The sequence below is a fragment of the Aulonocara stuartgranti genome, assembly GCF_965226115.1.
Source record: "Aulonocara stuartgranti genome assembly, chromosome: 17".
NCBI lineage: Eukaryota > Metazoa > Chordata > Actinopteri > Cichliformes > Cichlidae > Aulonocara > Aulonocara stuartgranti.
This window is the reverse complement of record NC_138953.1, coordinates 8,880,242-8,899,257: the sequence shown is the minus strand read 5'-3', so window position 1 is coordinate 8,899,257 and position 19,016 is coordinate 8,880,242. Positions and strand designations below refer to the sequence as shown.

The following is a 19,016-nucleotide window of genomic DNA, read 5'->3' as shown; positions in this document are numbered from 1 at the left end:
ACGTGCTCACCCTCTAACTCAATGCTTTATCCTTCATCATCTGTTAGTGGTCATAATGTTATGCCCGATCAGTGTATATGTAATAAATCTGTTTTGTCACAGGTGATAGTGAAATTTGGTAGGTAAACTTTGGTTGGACCCTTTTTTAGCTTAAGAACTAGTGCTGAAAAGATTTCTCAAAGATTTAGTACACTGGAAAAATCCCAGTCGATGAGCAGTGCCTGAAATACTCGGACCAGCCTACCTGCCACCAACAACCATGCCACATTCAAAGTCACTTAAGTCGTTCTTTCCTCATTTTGATCCTCGGTTTAAACTTGAGCGGGTTTCTTTGAATATGATAAACATGATGAATATGATTTGACATGTGTACATTTGAGTTCAATTTCCCTACAACTGAATATCTCAGATCAATGGTGCACATCAGTGTCAGTAGGTGAGCAGTTGGTCCTTGTACAAATAAAAACTGCATGAAGTACATAAAAAACACATTTTAAGCCTTTGCGAAACATTTTTGGCCATGACTGTATTCTCCAAACCCATTTGTTATCTAATACCATGGTTAGTCTCTCATCCAAGATAAGTCTTGCCAGTGTGTAAGCCAGGAGCCATGTTTTTATTAAATATTCACTAACTATAGACTGTATAACAGGAACACAGCTGTCATTGATCATCAAATGATATGCATCTGTTAGCTTTAACCTCAGTGGCAAATATTTCCTGGAAATGGATCACAGATCTATGAACATCCATTTAAGAACATTTAAGGCTGTTAAAAAAATGAAAGTTGTATTAGCATCTGGGATGTGGCATCATGTCTGCCGGATGTCCGTATTAGTGTCGCTGTGATGTCTTCCCTGGACTTTTCCCTTTTTGTCAGTACCCAAAAACAAACACACAAAGAATAACAGTATGACCCATGTGGCTCATACCTGACACCAAAGGCCAGTACAAATACGCTCAGCAACAGACAGTCAACAACAGACAGTGCAGATATACATGAATGGTAATAAAGAAAATCATGTTTTAATATTTAAAAATCACCTTCTGATGCTTTGAGTGTCACAACAAATGAGTCACTGACTAAAAACTGTTGTATTTAAAAACACATACTTTTCTCATAGCAAGAATATGATTTCGTGGTTGGTAATAGAGCCTCTGACTGGACCGCTACTGGATGTTAGTCGCAGCTAATGTTATTTATTTCCCTGTAACTCTGGGTGATAACATTACTGGTTGCTTTTAATGTATTAAACATAGCCCCGGGCTACATTTCCCTAAAACAAGGTTTCCTCCTCAGAAATTTGATTCACTCGCCTTCCCTCCTGTCTTTTCTCACTCTTCCATCTGAGCTATTTCCTCCACCCAGCACGTGTCTCTCATCTTAGTCGATTGCCACGCTGACAGATGAAAGGCTGATCTACCAAACAGACCTACTGAGTGAAGGAGTATAAATATACCTGAAGTAGATCTGCACTTGACCATTCGTGGGTCAAATGTTTCAGATTTCCTTGAACATCACATTGAAGCTACTCTCCCATCTGAAGCAAGGAAGATCTTTCATAGATCATATTAGGTTTTTTCCTCTTTCCTCTGTGTTGATTTTACAGTGTCAGCTCTAACTCCTGCCGTGTTTTTATGTCCCCAGCGTCATGCCTTTATGGTGTATCGGATGACAGATGAAACAAATTTAATGGAACCGCCGATGATGAAACACTATCCAACAGCATGTGTGAGGAAGGACAGAGGGCTTTTTAGGGCTCGACACAGAGCACCTACCTGTCATATCTGTTACAGTGATTCTTCCTCAGCGCAGTGCTGAATCAAGAGCTCACATTTACGCTGAATGTAAAGCAGGCGGCCAGATAAAGCACCTCATTTCCCGCAAACACTTCCCCTATGGCCACAAAATGTCGAACTACCATGTGCTAATTTAGCTCTTTTATGGGCACGCTGGAGCTCTCGGGTGTAGATGCATTTCCAAAGCAGCCACTGAGGAGTGAATTACTTTGCTGTAATGAGATCCCCCCTCAATAACAGGAAATCTGCATGTTTAGCCACTGAACTGTTTGAAGTGCCTGTAGCTGATATTTTCAGGCAAAAAAATAGAAAGAAAAAGAAAGAAATGGGATAAAATGACTGTTTCTTCTGACTCAGTAGAAAGGTGACGCATTTGTCCATCAGTGAGCCCAGGACAACATGTCTATATTGTGCTAAAGAGTGCTAATATGTGAAATGTTGGGCTGCTGGGTGAAAAGTAATGAGATGGTGTTTAATCTTTAATCGTGTCAATTTTACTTTCAGTGTTTTTAGGTCAAAATGGCATTGACTTTCTAAAAACATGATAATTTAACCAAGTCCTTATTTCCAAAGTTGTGATGAAATTCGTCGTAGAAATAGGCTCCAACAGTTACAGACTGAATCAGTCCATGTTTCTCTGCAGTGCTTCTCACCTGCTGTATATTCCCCGCTAATTTATATTCCCTCGAAGACTAATTATGAACTCCAAATTGTATTCTAACTGTGAAATTAATTTATTAGCTGACTCGGTCAGAAAGCATCTCACGTGAAGGCTGCTTTGTCTTCTTTCTTGGAAGATGGTATATTTAAATCAAAACATCATCTCTAATTTTCTGTATGTGGAAACAGAAAAGGAAAAGCTGTTTTATCCAAAGTTCACTTGTGAGTAAATGAGTTAAGATCACCTGAGAAATGATGAAGTGTAGGTGGATGTTCCACTTACCAGATCTTAATGTTGTGTCAAAGGCATTTTTTGAGCCTCTTGATGCTATTATGCATACTAACTCTCATAACTTACAATGCACAGAACAAAAATTGGTCACATAGTATCTTCAATCCCAATGCCCCAAGTGTATAAGATCAAGCAACTAGCCATGCAGCCTGTCTTTACAAACATGTGTTGCTCTCAAGTGCTCGCTGAATTCAAGTGTGTTATCTTAACAATATGTGAAATTTCTTCCCTTCTAGATATTCCATGATTAACTTGGGTTGAACTGTGGCTGTGGTGCAAGGTAGAAAGGTTGGTGGTTCGATCCCTGGCTTCTCTAGTCTGCATGCCAAAGTATCCTTGTGGAAGATAGTGAACCCAGAGTAGCTCTTAATACTTTCACTGGGAAGTGAATGTTAGATAAAAAGCACTTAGACATAGAAAAAAATGCTTATGTGAATGATGTTTTCTAAGAACCAGTACATTTGCCATAACTGAAAAATATGTGGATGCGTTTAGGAACCACAGAGACTCAGCAAATAGTGCCAGAAGATGTAATGCTACAGAGCGGGCAGGTCACTGAGGCGTGTAAGTGTGTAAAAGTCGCCTCTGTTGTCGCCTCCTTTGGCATCAGCACAAAAAATATGCACGGCTTCATAGCAGGGGTTTCCATGACTGAGCAGTTCGTGCAGGTTTAATGTCTAGTAGGCCCAGTATTTCTGGCCTAAATAGTCTACCAGGATCGGTTTCACTTAACCTCCTCCTGCTATTCCCAGTCATAATCTCTGCTGGGAGGTATATTGCTGAACATTTAAAAATGACTCATCTAAAAGATGTTTCGTGAACTCTGAATGCATACTATTTTCTCAAATGTTACCGAGAGCTTCACACTGAGGTTTCCGTGAGGTTAAACTAACTTCAATTAAAAACAGACATACAGAAGACATATGTGAAAGTATGTGGACAGGGGTTTGGAAACACTTAGTGCTTAGAAAGGCTTAAAGATGAGTGAGTTTATGCTGGTTTGTTTGACTGCTTATCCATGAACCACTCTCATCATGAATTAATAACCACGCTGTCTCCCACTCCAAAGGCTGGTGTTGAGAGCTGTTGCTCTTAATTGTGATGGTGAAACATTATCTGACTTTAACTCCAACCTGCCAACGACAGGTTGTCTTAGGAATGTTCTTCTTAATGAGAAAAAAGCAGGCGACTGTGATGCATTTCAGTCCTCTCAATAACACGATGTTTAGCTAATTCTGACTATAATCTGACCCCATTAAAAATTACATGTTGAGCCTGAATGAAGCGTTTTTTAAAAGTGTGGTTACTGATAACCACCAGGCCATCATGTGCTGTGTTTTCCTGCCTGCAGGCTTGGAAGCTGCTGAGAGATGGAGGTCCACTTCAACCAGAATCAGGAGTAGGTGGAGAATTGGTTCATGTGCTGCTACACTGAACACACTGTGGCTTCAGAGCAGAACAAGCACCACTGATGCCGGCCACATTCAAAGACACTGGAGTTGAATCCATCTGTGTGACAAGACATTCACTAAATGAAACAGTGACTTAGCCAGTCTCCAGGTACCTAAACACAACACTGAACCACAATCTAGATCGAAATGGTTAGTGCAGATGGAACTTTCAAAATAAAATACTTTAACACCTTTCATCGAGCGTGCAAAAAATGTGATATATGATGCCCAAATTATAACAAAGGTAGTTTTCATGGAAAGCATGAAAATCCACATAAGAACAGGTTCTCTGTGGTACTGAGGACAGAGTGAAAACCTTTTACAATCCATTAGTCAAGGCCAGATCTCCTTCAACTTCAAACTCCACCTGCAGCGTAACAAAAGGGCCTGAAGATACAGGTTAAAGGTGTGCAACAGAGACAAACAGGCGCCTATAATTCAGTCTGATTCTACTTTTACATTTACGCTGCCACACGAAGAGTCTTTTCTATCAAATTGTCTCTTCATGCATCAGATTTCATCATTTCAAAAAAGTTTGTTCAGTAGTATTACATAGCCTATAGTTTTAGGTTGTTGTTGTTGTTTGTTTGTTTTTTGTTTACAGTATTCAATCATGTGTGGGATGGCTAGTTTCACGTTTTACATCTGGTTTAATATTTGCTTTATTTTTTAGCTTTTTTTATATTTGCATCTTAGTGTGGGGATATTATTGAAACAGAGACACCTACAACTTATAAAGTATGTGGGGCATGGGTATGCAGTTTGGGGGCCATTATACTCTTGGACCTCCTGGCACAGTTGCTGCTTATCTATGCCTGGGTCCAAATGGGTTATAAGACAACTGGTTCCTTGAGCAGCAGGGTAGCTAGCACTACTGTCTCACAGCAAGAAGGTCTTGGTCAGGTTAACTGGTGATTCTAAACTGCAATAGACCTGTCCATAGTGGGTTAACTAATCACTGCCGGAGTGTGAGGCACATCTGCCAAAAACAATCTGAGCAACTTGCTGAATACTTTTCACTTACCTCTACTCTACCTCTACTACTGATAGCAGACGCAGTGTCAGACCAAAGATGGAAATGGAGCATAATGAGTTTATAATTCTGTCTGATACTGACCTTTGCTGAGCCATTAACTGCTTTTGTCTATTTTTAGATACTCTACTCAGTACTCTACAGTCTTCCTAAGTACTCTGACAACTCCACAAATACTTCCTCCTATTGGGAATCACAGTTTTTGTTTGTTTGGGATTTTTTTTCCCGGGGAGTCCCCAGGAAGAGGCTATGAAAGTGAAAGAAAAGGGGGGGAAAGTGCAAGTACGTGTTTAAACTGTTAACTCTACGCTCTCGTCACTCTGAACAACCTAAGCTCACATGGAAATTGTATTCTTTTCAGTCTCTCTGCCCTTCATTATTTCAAGGAACTCCACCCTCCTCTTCTGCCATCTTGTGTTCATTTTCAAAACCTGCTTGAAAGGATGTGATGTAGGAACTGGTGGTGAGGGCAAAATGAGAAAGCTAATTTCTAGTATTCTGCTTTGCTAATTGCTTCATCTCCACATCTCACGTTGAGATAAGAGAGCAGCTGACTACCTATTAAAACTTGCAATATTAAAATCACAGGCAGAGTGAGGACTGTACAATCCTGAGCTTTTCAAACTGTTTGTGTTTATTCCATATTTAGTTTGTATAAAAGTGTAGGGAGGTGATGGGTTTAAAGTGTATATCCAAAATGTACTATTTCTTCTCCTTTTATTGCTGGATTTCCTTTATTTTATTACGCTCATATTATGACCACCAGCCTAACATTGCGTTGGTCCCCCTTATGCTGCCCTGATGAAAGTAATATCCACATGGATGGCATGAACCAAGGTTTCCCAGCAGAACATTGTCCAATGCTACACACTGCGTACAGCCTTGCTTCACTCCCCACATGCATCAATGTGTCTTTGCCACCCATGACCCTGTTGCTGCTTCGCCATGGTTCCTTCCATAAACCACTTTTGGTAGATACTGACCGTTTCAGACCGGGAACACCCCACAAGCGATGGCACTTTTGGAGACTAAGCTAGCCGTCACAATTTGGCCCTTTTCACTAACATTGTTATTCAAACAGCCAAAATACAAAGAGGAAAAGGAATCAAACATTGCTACATTTTGTTCTTTAGCCGTATTTGAGAGAGATCGAAGATTTAAGCAAAGACCTGTTTAATCAAACAGACTCCACAAAATGACATGAACTTTCAAAAAAACAAGACTTTATTTTAAAAAGTATGCAGTTTTGGACATGGTTTCAAACATGGAACAGCAGACTACATCTTCAAAAATTCAGGTTGTTATTTGAACATGACACAGAAAATCAAGACGACAACTTTATCAGAGGGTTTCCAGCCTGCAGGAAAATCAATGGCATTTCTTTACACAGGATAATAAACATCACCAAATATCACATGTCAACCATGTAGACAGATGGCAGGTATATTAGTCGCAGAGGTGGGCAGAGCAAAAACCAAGCCTCCAAAACAAATAAATAACATCTGCTCACACCTGGATCCAGTGGTCCGAGCAGGACTGCTGCACAGGGCTTTCATGACAAAATTCAGATGATCTGTGGTAGCTTGCTGTGACCTTGTGGGAGAGTTAATCCGGAGCAGGACTGACAGCTGGGACTCTGTAGTCCAGGCAGACTGCTGTGGACTTTATTCTAAAAACTATTGCGCACCTCTGTGGGTCGATGCTGCTGAGCCAGCTTACCATAACCGCCTCTCGCTGGATCATAATCCTGCCTGTACTCATCTCTCACCTACACAGTTACACACAGAAACACACAGAGAGGGGGGGGAAAGGAAGAGAGTATAAATCAATCACTTGTTCAACTGAGACTAACACACTCTACCCAACCCTGTAAAATCAGCATCCAACCATTTGAGAAGCACTTCTCATCACTCCAACCTTTAACGTGACATTTGTTTAACCCTTTAAGACCTACCATAGAACCAAGTCCGCCAGAGCTTATATTATATTTTTACCTGCTGTGGAGCCATTTTTGGGAGCATTTCAAGTTGCTATACATCAATACAACCATTATAGCCCAGATTTTAATAATATGTATTCATTAAGTGCATAGTAATTACATAAATTGCAAAAAAGTGCAATAAACTACAAAAAAAAATTGAAAATCGTTTTTGTTTTTTAACATATATTTCTAGTTAGAGAAATTTAAGAGGCTTATCCCTCAAAACTGTAAATACAAAAAAGTTGCACAAAATAGTTTCCCACCACAGGAAATTTATTTTGAGTGTCTTCATAGTTTTATTTTTGAAATACACCAATTTTTATACACTGCAGGAAAAACGAAAATAAATATTATACTGCAAATTTGCAAAAAAGCAGCATATGCATCAAAATAAACTATTTCCAGCAGTGCAATATGAGTCCTAAGCATCCCAGAAACGACACAGAAAGTCATAAAGTCAAAGATAACTTTTAAAAAGACCAGTATAGGCTCTGAGGGCCTGATAGTAAAAAAGACTACATTTCCGCGAAAATGACGTCACTTCCGGTTTCGGGCAGGTAATGGCGGAAATGCAAAAGTTCGCGCTGACGTCTATTCCAACGTAGGAAGTGTTATGAACAGCTGATCGGACCGGCACAGCGTGTTTCTGGAATATTATGTTTTTGTTCCTGCAAGCGCTTTTTATGCAGTTTTTGCAAAGCTTTATGTGGAAGGAAACTGTGACCTAGGACAAGCTGATGGCATAAGATGTGAGTACTACAACTCCGGTTTCATATGCAAAAAAAATTTTTGCGCTAGCTTACGTGGTTGCAGTGCTACTGGGATTTAAAAATAGTTACGCAAAACAGAGCGTGTCCGCTCCGATCGGCTGTAAAGGGTTAATGAGCTGTTCTCAATGACCAAGACTAAACTTTTACGCTCCAACACAAACATTTTCAGGAGTCATACTGCTGGGTGTTTGTAGGAAAGGAAAATCTAAACAATAATCAGGTCCTTTGCCCAATATTTGCTGCCATGTTTACGCTCCCAGAAAGCTCGACAAAATAAAACATGATTATGTTATGTTTGTTAACAGCATAATATACCAGCTCATTTTGCTAATGCATTACTACGGTAATGCCATCTATTTAAAGGCCATGGGTATTCATGCATAATTTATTTTCTAAGTTCTAAATATCATACTGGTGTATTAAAATGCCATGATAAAGTGTATTGATTTTTTGAATGCCATTTCAGTATGTGTCATTTTTCAAATGTCATAGTATGCTGCATTTTATGTTGTTGTCCAAAATATCTGCAGTGCAGAGATTGCTGAAGTGTTCAATGATAGACAATGATCGTCATGATGATGACAATCAGGCAAAAAGCATCAGCCAAACCTGAGCTCTCAACATAATGGAAACTACTACAATCACCAATTAAGTGTCCCTACTTTGGTGAGTTCATTTATGAATTGTATGAGTAAAATACCGTATTTTCCGGACTATAAGGCACACCGGATGATAAGGCGCATTAAACGAAACAAATCTGATATGATATGGATCTGAAAAGCAGACGCAAGCATTTCTGGACTGAAGTCTGGACAAGCGGCTTGAGGCGGCTGTTGTTTTTCGGGCTATATAAATAAAATTGAATTGAAAGTTGCTGATCTGAATGTTTAGTAACAAAGTGCACCCCAGTCAAGAGGTTTAAAAACTCTTATCTCACAATCAGTAAAAAAACAAAACAAAACAAAACATAACATTAAAAACTAAACTGAAACAATATTTTTATCAAAGTGATAAAACTGCAGGTTATGCAGGGTTCGAATCACAACAGCATGATCTATTGGAGGCTGATTTCGTTCAAATAAACAAGATGAACAACTAAGTGTTTAAATTATACCAGTGAGCTGAGCTCTAAAGCCCAGATCAGAGACGTCGACAATGTTCTTTAACATTACTTTAGTCGTGGGTTAATATCTTTTTGGATTAATTCAAATACGAGTGCAGTTACTCACAGAACTAACTTTAAGCTTTGTAGTTTGCTCCAATAAAAATAAATAAATAAACCAGCAGTCGGCATCCACAGCAGGTTGCTTCCATTTATTAAAGTACTCATATCCTAACCCTCACCTGTCCTCCTGATTTGCCACGACCAAACTGTCTTCCTTCCTTGAAGCCGGCATCCCAGTCTGTCCTGATGATGCGGTCATCCAGCCGTGTGCCATTAATGAAGCGCATGGCATGCTCTGCATCTCCACGGGTGTAGTATCTGGGACAGCGTTAAGGCACAACACGTGCAATTCATGATGTTCTGGTAACTTCTGAAGGGGATTCTGGAGTAGGGGTGGGCGATAGAAACGATATACGATAGAAACGATATAAATATGGCCAACGATAGAGATTTTGACTATACCGCTCTACCGCATGTTGATGATGTCATCAAGCTGTGCCTGTTTTGGTTGAAAGCATCGCAGCGGCTTCAACCATAATCATCTGCAAATTATGCCGGGCGACAGTCATAGCAAAGAGATGAAGCACTTTTAGAATATGAGGAAAGCCAAAAACTGCCCTTCCTCCACTTCCGTACCATTGATTCATTAATGTTGAATTCTCTCGCAGCTGTTCTATTCCCATGTTGTTGCAGTATATTGATAACTAACCTCGTATTGTGGATGAATAATCTCAGTTGTTCTCCTGACTGAAGTTTGGCCCATGTATAGCATCCTGCTATGCGATTGCATTTGTCCCTGACCACCAGAATCCCTCACGTTAACTTTTATCGAGTGGAAAAAAGTTGGCGTTCATCCTCCAGCTTCACTGTGCTAATGTTATGCTAACATAGCTGTGTCGCTAGCAATCACGTAGCACAACATTATATACCAGGTAGTCCAACTTCAGTAACCCTGTAAACGCCACTGCTGTTTAGTTTTCTGTCTTCATTTATGTTGGAAGTGGTAGCAGAGCTGTACGTTTTAATTAGCTTCAAAAATCTCTCAGTCAGAACATGGTATGAAATGTTTAGGTGTAAACTAGCGAGCTAACTTCCTGTTAACTTGTAACTCCGTTAAATGTAATAAATTCTGTTTTCATGGATGCCTGGATGTTAAACTTAATTGTTACACCTGGTAAAGCAGCAACGCTGATGATTTTATTAAAGATGAAAGAATTTAGATCGTTTTTAACTCTGTGTTCATTTGACTTTGGGAGCTGAAGAGGACGGAGTTTTGGACCCAGATTACTCTGCGAAGCTCCTCACTATGGCAGCCGTAATGCTCTGACAATCCATCAAGCAGTGCAGCTTACCAAAGTAGTACTAAAACATTTTTTAACAGATTTCTGCACGCCAAAATCAGTTCGAGGTCAGTAGGTCATACATAAGGCACACTCTCGATTTTTGAGAAAATTAAAGGATTTTACGTGTGCCTTATAGTGTGGAAAATACGTTATACAGAAGAAAATAATATATCGCGATATATATCGTTACCACACGTGCTAAAATTATACCGTGATATGGATTTTAGGCCATATCGCCCAGCCCTATTCTGAAGGCAGTCAAATTACTGACAGTTTCATTTAGCATGAATTAAATATTTTTGAAGGATACTCGACAAAGCAGAACCCACAAGCAGTCTTCTTGATTTTGTCCAGGCCAATGATGATACGCTTGACATCTCCACTTTTAGAAAACAGCTCATGTACCTGTTCACAGTGGCAAAAAAAGTTAGAAAACTTGAGAAAATTTAACAAAATATCTTCTGTGAATTTTCCAACTCTGAGACTTCTCTTATGATAAACTATCAGAAAAATCAACACTGAAAATATGTCTATTATGTGTTTTTTGACATATATTTTATGTGTGACACATTGACGTTCAGTTTTTTTCCATCAAATTTTCCAACCCTTGAACACAAAGACAGCTTGAGTGCAGTACTGCTGAAAGTGTCAAGCTGCTGTGAAGCTCAAAACAGCTAAAATGCCACTTTTACATGACTTTTGTCAGGCACACAACATGGCTCACTCATCCATTCATACAAGCACTTTCTATCGCACAGTCACACACAATTGGGGAAAGCAACTTGGGGTTCAGCATCTTGCCCAAGGATACTTAGGAAAACCAACAATCTTCCAATTAGTAGATAACCTGCTCCATATAAACACTTGAAGCTTATGTGTAATGCCAGTGGTGTTTTGCTGGCATAACTATAGGACAATATTTGACTAACTATATTTGTTTTGAAGACAGATCACATGCACTGTTTTATAAATGAGTCTCCTAATGTATTAATAGCTCAGTCAGCAATTTTCCCCATCATATTGGTCTCTTTGAAGAAGAAATTCAGCAACTTTCCAATAAAGCCGAGTTATTACTTTAACTGGTGAAGGTTTTGTGTCTTACCTGCTCCTCGGTGGTGTAGAAGGAGAGGTTGCCCACATACAAAGTGTTGCTCTGCTTCAGAAGCTTCTCCTGATCATAGCGATTACCCTAAAAGCACAAGCAACGTTACAAATGTTTAAAAAAAAATTGCTCTCAATAAGTTGACATTATAGCGTTCAAACGACCTGTGTTGAAGCAAGGAGTTAAGTTATAAGTTAGCCACGCTTTAGTCCCAACGAAGCATCATAAAACAACATCAGGAGTTTTTAAGGCCAGGTTAAAATACAGAGATGTGTTTTGCTGTTCTGTTTGTTCCCGAGTCACCTCCACCTCCACTACACAGCACCGCTCGCCTTTGTTGTTTGCTAACAGTTAGCTAAAAGACACATTACATTTACATTCCCGTAAATTACGATAAGTCACCGCCTTCCTAAAGACCACTTCCTCATTTACCTTAAAGTGTTGGTCTCTGTATTGGCTAATGTCAATGTAAGAATCACTGTTTAGCGCATTTAGTTTAACAGACATCGTGGAAAAAATCGCAGTGAGGCGCTTTGCTGCTCTTCAAATAGGCGCATGCCGGAAAAGCGATGATGTTGCTTCCGTTTCATGTGTCCGTCCTTTGAATAAGTCCGGGTACAGCAACTTCTATATCAGGTTAATGGCGCCGCCTGTTGGTATCACTGACTGTAGAAAACACATAACAGTGATTTGTACAGTCATCGGTTGATATTCAATCATTGGCAAAATACAGTCACTGTTACCAGCAGGCAGACTGTCTGTGACAGTTTAAAGACCTATTTGCATAAATCATAAAACCCCAAAACCTTAAAAACAGATGTTAAAAAATGTTAATTACGCATCAAAATACTATTTTGAATCCTGTTTCTATTACACAAGTGCAAGGGCATAATCACGCATGAGCTTCAACTATTTTTTTTAAATAATACTAAAAATATGTTTTTTAACGAAAGGTCACAGTACCTCAAAGTCAACAAAAATAAATAAATAAAAATAAAACAACAAACTTGGCTTTTATTCCCAAAATACAGATTTTTTTATTCATTAATATTACAGTTTTAAAAGTTTGTCGTTCGTTTTGTTTCTTGTATCCAAACTGGACACAAAAAGACTGAAAGCTTGCTACTGTTAAACTGAGTCGTAGTCACATGACTGCTGGAGCTGTGTGAGATGTGGTGCCACGCTGATGGCTACTGCACTTTTATTATTATTGGCTACTAAAGGATCAGTGCCCCTCTTTTCCTTCGTTCTTCTTCTGCTATTTTTTAAATAGTTTATTTTGTTAATATTTTACTGTTTTATATATGTTATATATGTTGAGAAAATGTGTCTGTGTGTGGGGGGGATTAATTTACTTTAATCTTATGCTTAACAAAAAGTTATTATTAATTAATGAAGCTGAGCTCTCTTAGGCAAACTAGTCTCCAGGCTCCGTAACAGACATTTAGAGCTCTTTTTTGGATGTTGGCTGCCTTTTACTTGTCTGTGAAGATGATTCAACACCACTTCAGTAATGTTGAGGCCTGGGCTCTGATGAGGTAAATACATGACAGACAGTCTTCCATTTTGGGTCTTTCTAGTTTCAATTAGAAGAGTGAAAACAAAATTTGCATTTTTGCAACAGGATGCTAGTAAGACTTTCAGAAAGCCTGCAGAACTACTGCTGAAGACCATAAAAACAATTGCAAGCCTGCTTGAAATTAAAATAGAAATAACTAGGGGTTAGCTAAATTAGTTTTCAAGTAGTAAAAAAAACAAATCAAAACAACAAAAGTACTAACAAACATTTTATTACATAATTCAAATTCTTACTGTTAAACCCCCCCCCCAAAAAACGTATCCTAGTCTGACACGACTCCCATGTCACACTAAATTATTTCCTGAACAAAAAACCCCCCTAAATAACAAAAACAGTGTGCAGATGTGAATAAACCCGCTTTATAAAATTAAAGAAATTAAGAAATGAGATGAAGAGACGGTACAGCGTATTGAGCCCACAGTAAAATACAGGGCATAGGTGCTGCTGTCAACTCTCACTCTAGAGCTTAGCTGGTACAAACAGCCAGTTCTTGTATCTTCTCAACTTCAATTCAATGACTCAGAGCATAAAAGCAAAGCTGGTAGAAGGAAAACAGGAGCTTTGCTGACTCTTCTCTCACATTTGCCTTTTAATCTTCATCAGAGGTCACATGGTCTCCACTCAGCAGCACCTCCTGGAACCTGGAAAAATAAAGTCAAAGCGCATATTGTTATAGTCAAAGTAGAAAAACAACAAAAAAACCAGTGTGTGTCAATCAAATCAGTATGTCCAAGGACATCATCCCCTTAACAGATCCTGAAGGTTTTTCATATGCAGTAGTTACATTTTGAGTTCTCCAAAGAACAAAGCATTATTATCTGTGTAGATAGTTTAGTCTGGGTTTCAGCTTTGTTGCTGGAGCAATTGGCCTTTCAATGATCGAACAATCCTCAAAGAGAGAGAAAGTGAGTAATGCGTGATGCAGACCATTCTGACAGATCTGCTGGGTCTGGCAGAGATTTAGTCATAATGTAAATATCCCTGCTCTTAACACACCTGCTAACCTAATCTACCCAAGCTCAAAAGACATGCAAACAATGCAAAAGTGAGAGACATTCTTACTTCTGTGTCAGGAAGAAGGACAAGCCGATCTTCTAAAATCTATGCACAGCTTCAAAAAGGGAGTTTGTGAATCATTTGGAATTAAGATGATTTCACTCAACTTGAATAGAACCTGAATAAGCTAATTAACACACATAGTTGTGCTTTTCATTGCTTAATTGAACACATTAAGAAATTATGGCAAAGACTGGAAAGAGTTAAAAATTAACTCTTGAATTCAATAACTTGTGAAACAAGTTAACAATCAGATATGGCCAATAAGTGCTTATGCAACACGCAGAATGCTGAGGAGAAACAGTGGAGCCTTCCTTCCTACAAAACTCCCAGGATGTGAAGATCAAAAAATCCCTTTGAAGGTCCTACCCCAGGATCTTAGCTGGATTAGTGTCAAACCTAATCAAAACCTTAATGTTGTTTCACTGTCTTCCAGTTATTCTGGTGCTAATTAACTCGTAATTTCTTCTTCAGCTCTCAGCGAAGGTGGTCGCACTTTTCTCCTCTCCTCCTCACCCTTATCTTCCCTGCTTAGCCTCTATGTCCTTGTCTTGTCTTGTGTGCATTACTTTCCCTGGAATAGCCTCCCACTGTCGTTCTCTAAAACCTAAAAGAGAATTATGGATTTGATCAACTGGTCTCTGAATGCTATTGACACCCTTTTCTCAACGAGAAATCTGGGCTCGGGAGAGCCTGAGTGCCCTGGAGGGACTTTCCCTGCCGGATACACGATGGACGGGTGGCAGAACTGGAGGATCATGTGCCTGGCGGGACTGTCGATCGAGGACGCTGAAGATATCTATCTATTCGGAACCGTGATAACAGGGTTCATGCTGATCGGAGTTGGCTTAGCCCTGGTTTATCGGAGAAATAAGAGAGCGGAAGCGGCTGTTCAAACCCCCCCAAGGCTGCCCACTGGAATCGAAATGGAACGAGGCGCAACCTCTCACAATGAACGTAATATGGTCAACACCTTGGAGACGCTTGCAGCTGCTGTGAAGGCTCAAAACAACACCATTGAGCGTATGGGGGGAAACATCAGAGAGAGGCCTGCTCAAAATGAGACCCTTGAGCGACAGTTGGAAGACATCGCGGAACGGATCACTGCAGTTGTGAGGTCTCAGAATCAAAAGAATGATAACACCATGGAACAGAAGTTTGATACCATCATGGGGAGGCTCGCGACTCTCCAACGGGATTGAGAGACCAGCGTCGGAGTGTTAAAGAGCAGCCTGAAAATTCTCCTGGGCTGCTCGCATGGAAATTAACAAAATCAACATGAACATTGCGGATCCCCATCACGGCGCCAGCTGCAGGCCCAAGGCTGGAGCCGAACAATCACTCCCTGATAACGACTGTGTTGCGGCTATTCTTCCCATCCCATGCAAGGACACCTGGATTGGCTGGAGGACTGTTTACTTAGCCTGATAGGCCGAAGGACACGGTCTCAGCTGAACTATGGACACGCACACACATACACTTACACTGATAGGCACTCACTCATCCCCCCTCCCTTTCCAACGCCTTCGATGCTTGTTTCCTGCGAGGGAACACGGCGGGTCTGTGTGCCGCGCTGGAATGGTAGCGCTGTGCAGGGCGTCTGCTGTGTTCGCTTCGGATTACTCCTCACCCCCCACCCACCCCTGTGGCTTGTCATGTCTTCACAATGTTGTGCTGTGGACATTTATGTGCTTTTTTTCTGCAGAGGAGTTTTTTTGTTTCCTGTTCTCATGCTGTCCTACCATGGAAGCACAGCATGAGTAGGGGTCTCTTTTTTTCCTCTTGTACTTTCCCCACTGTGGTGTACATTTCAATGTTTTTTTCTCTGATTCTACCAATCTCCGACCTGTATCCCCATGTAATGTTTGTGCTATATGTGTAAGGTCGGGGGGGGGGGGGTCCCATTTCACTGCAGGGCAACCTGCATGTGACAAATAAAGCTTTGATTGGTATTCTTATTGCTTTGCAAGCTCCAGGTTATGGACTGCTGTCCTGACAAAATGTCTTCATGCAATTTAACTTCATTATTTCTTCAATTGTCGCAAGGTGTCATGGGCTCGAGAACGCAGTGGCAAAACATGAGACTACCACCTCCATGCTTAATACTTAGGAGCAGGTTTTCTTGGAGTGCAGTGGTTTCCTTACTGTTTTCATCCTATTTGTGCAGATGTCTGCAGGTGTTTTGCTGCTACCTCTTTTGGGATTGAAGCCTTGGGATGATCTCTGCAGTATGTCTCAAATGCAGAGGAGCAGCAGCCCTAAATTACACCTAATTTACAGACAATTTGGCTCATTGTAGACTGATGAACATTCATGTCACTGTAGTTTTTCTCGCCTTTCCCACTTCTTTTCATCACAGTAATGCTTCTAAGGTCCTGTGAAAGCTGTCGCAAACAAGGCATGTTAAATGCCAAGCAGGTTTCCTTAAGAGGTGCAGACTTTGCTTGCCTTTATTTACAGGAATGAAACCTCCTGCAGCCCACACTTCAAATTTCATGTCTTAAATCTGAACACCAAGCAAGCAATTTATTTTTTATAGCACTTTCAAAACAAATCCCACCTGAACACAAAGTGCTGTACACTTGACATGCCAGAAATGATACATTGAATAAGTTAAAAAATAAAAGATAAGATAAAAAAAATTTAAAAAGATGATAATTAAAATGACATTTAAAATAATAAAATTCAACCACAAATAGCAAATAAATAAATAAAATAGTATAAAATGGTAATTAGAATAACATTTAAAATAAATAAAATCAGCACATTAGATTAAAACAATAAAATCAGGGTCATATGCCAAGGAGTAAAAATAGGTTTTAAGACATGTTTTAAAAGTTGACAGTGAAAGGGGCCTCTCTAATGTGCTGGGGCAGATTGTTCCAGAGATTTAGAGCAGCAATAGAGAAGGCCCTGTCCCCTCTGAGCTTTCTCTTGGACCTGAGCTTCCCTCTCTCACCCTGTTGGACAACATCTACAGCCCGTTCTCACTCCCGAGGCGTAACATGTCGACGTTTTGTCACGTCCCGCGGCATTCCTGAGGAACGCGAAAGGAGACCTTTGGCGTTCTTATGGTACGCAGCGGGTTATGGCTGGAATCCAGTGCAATGACGCTCCCGCGGTAATAGACGTTCCAGCCCTGTATTCCAGCCCTAAACCTAACCTTATTCCCAGCCCTAACCATAACCTTATTCCTGATCTTAACCAGGACTATAATGATGTTAAATAGCGTGTTTCTAAGTGATTTGAAGAAAAAGAGCGAACATGTATAGATGGAGTCCAGGCGGTTCTCGTATTTCCTCTTTTTTACGAGGTCATCATTTAGGAACGTGCTGGGTAGCCGAAAACGTAATATGTTGACGATTTGTCACCTAGCGTAAAATGTTACGCTTTGGGAGTAAGAACGTGTTGTCTGTACATTCTAATTCCGTTGTTTTCATTCAAACTCTATTCTGTACATTCCAATTCTGTGTTTTTCATTCAAATTCCATTGTTTTGATTCAAATTCTGTTCTCTACATTCTAATTCCGTTGTTTTCATTCAAACTCTGTTCTGTACATTCTAATTCTGTTGTTTTCATTCAAACTCTGTTCTGTACATTCTAATTCTGTTGTTTTCATTCAAATTCTGTTCTGTACATTCTACTTCAGTTGTTTTTATTCAAACTCTGTTCTGCACATTCTAATTCTGTTGTTTTCATTCAAACTCTGTTCTGTACATTCTAATTCCGTTGTTTTGATTCAAATTCCGTTGTTTTCTTTCTACTTCTGTTTTTTGTCTTAAACTTCCATTGTTTTCATTCAAATTCTGTTGTTTTCATTCAAATTCCATTGTTTTGATTCAAATTCTGTTGTCTACATTCTAATTCCGTTGTTTTCATTCAAACTCTGTTCTGTTCATTCTAATTCCGTTGTTTTCATTCAAACTCTGTTCTGTACATTCTAATTCTGTTGTTTTCATTCAAACTCTGTTCTGTAAATTGTAATTCCGTTTTTTTCATTCTAATTCCGTTGTTTTCATTAAAATTCCACTGTTTTGATTCAAATTCTGTTCTGTACATTCTGCTTCAGTTTTTTTTCAAACTGTGTTCTGTAAATTCTAATTCCTTTGTTTTCATTCAAATTCCGTTTTTTTCTTTCTAATTCTGTTTCTTGTTTTAAACTTCCATTGTTTTGATTCAAATTCTGTTGTTTTCATTCAAATTCCATTGTTTTGATTCAAATTCTGTTCTGTTCATTCAAATTCCGTTGTTTTCATTCAAACTCTGTTCTGTACATTCTAATTCCGTTTTTTTCATTCAAACTCTATTCTGTACATTCCACTTCTGTTGTTTTCATTCAAATTCCATTGTTTTCATTCAAACTCTGTTCTGTACATTCTAATTCCGTTGTTTTCATTCAAACTCTGTTCTGTACATTCTACTTCAGTTGTTTTTATTCAAACTCTTTTCTGTACATTCTAATTCCGTTGTTTACATTCAAATTCCGTTGTTTTCTTTCTACTTCTGTTTTTTGTTTTAAACTTCCATTGTTTTCATTCAAATTCTGTTGTTTTCATTCAAATTCCATCGTTTTGATTCAAATTCTGTTCTGTACATTCTAATTCCGTTGTTTTGATTCAAATTCCGTTGTTTTCTTTCTACTTCTGTTTTTTGTATTAAACTTCCATTGTTTTCATTCAAATTCTGTTGTTTTCATTCAAATTCCATTGTTTTGATTCAAATTCTGTTGTCTACATTCTAATTCCGTTGTTTTCATTCAAACTCTGTTCTGTACATTCTAATT

At 39.3% G+C, this 19,016-nt stretch overlaps 2 protein-coding genes across 4 annotated transcripts in view; both read right to left on the bottom strand.

Moving 5' to 3' along the window:
- Positions 1-19,016, bottom strand: part of LOC309692000 (uncharacterized protein) — a 62,131-nt gene that overhangs the window by 38,176 nt on the left and 4,939 nt on the right. The gene's annotated exons all lie outside the window — the stretch shown is intronic.
- On the bottom strand, positions 6,438-12,197 carry ncbp2 (nuclear cap binding protein subunit 2). The gene is made up of 5 exons (XM_082510175.1): positions 12,030-12,197; positions 11,598-11,684; positions 10,806-10,900; positions 9,332-9,470; positions 6,438-7,004 (listed from the first exon to the last, which is right to left on the bottom strand). The coding sequence occupies exons 1-5, from the start codon at positions 12,102-12,104 to the stop codon at positions 6,906-6,908; spliced, it is 495 nt and encodes a 164-aa protein (XP_082366301.1). The 5' UTR covers positions 12,105-12,197; the 3' UTR covers positions 6,438-6,905.

Coding starts and splice junctions, on each gene's coding strand:
- ncbp2 (XM_082510175.1), bottom strand. CDS start 12,104: ATGTCTGTTAAACTAAATGCGCTAAACAGTGATTCTTACATTGACATT. Junction 11,685..12,029: donor ACAGAGACCAACACTTTAAG/GTAAATGAGGAA, acceptor TTGTGCTTTTAG/GGTAATCGCTATGATCAGGA. Junction 9,471..10,805: donor TGTGGGTTCTGCTTTGTCGA/GTATCCTTCAAA, acceptor ACGCTGTCCCAG/ATACTACACCCGTGGAGATG.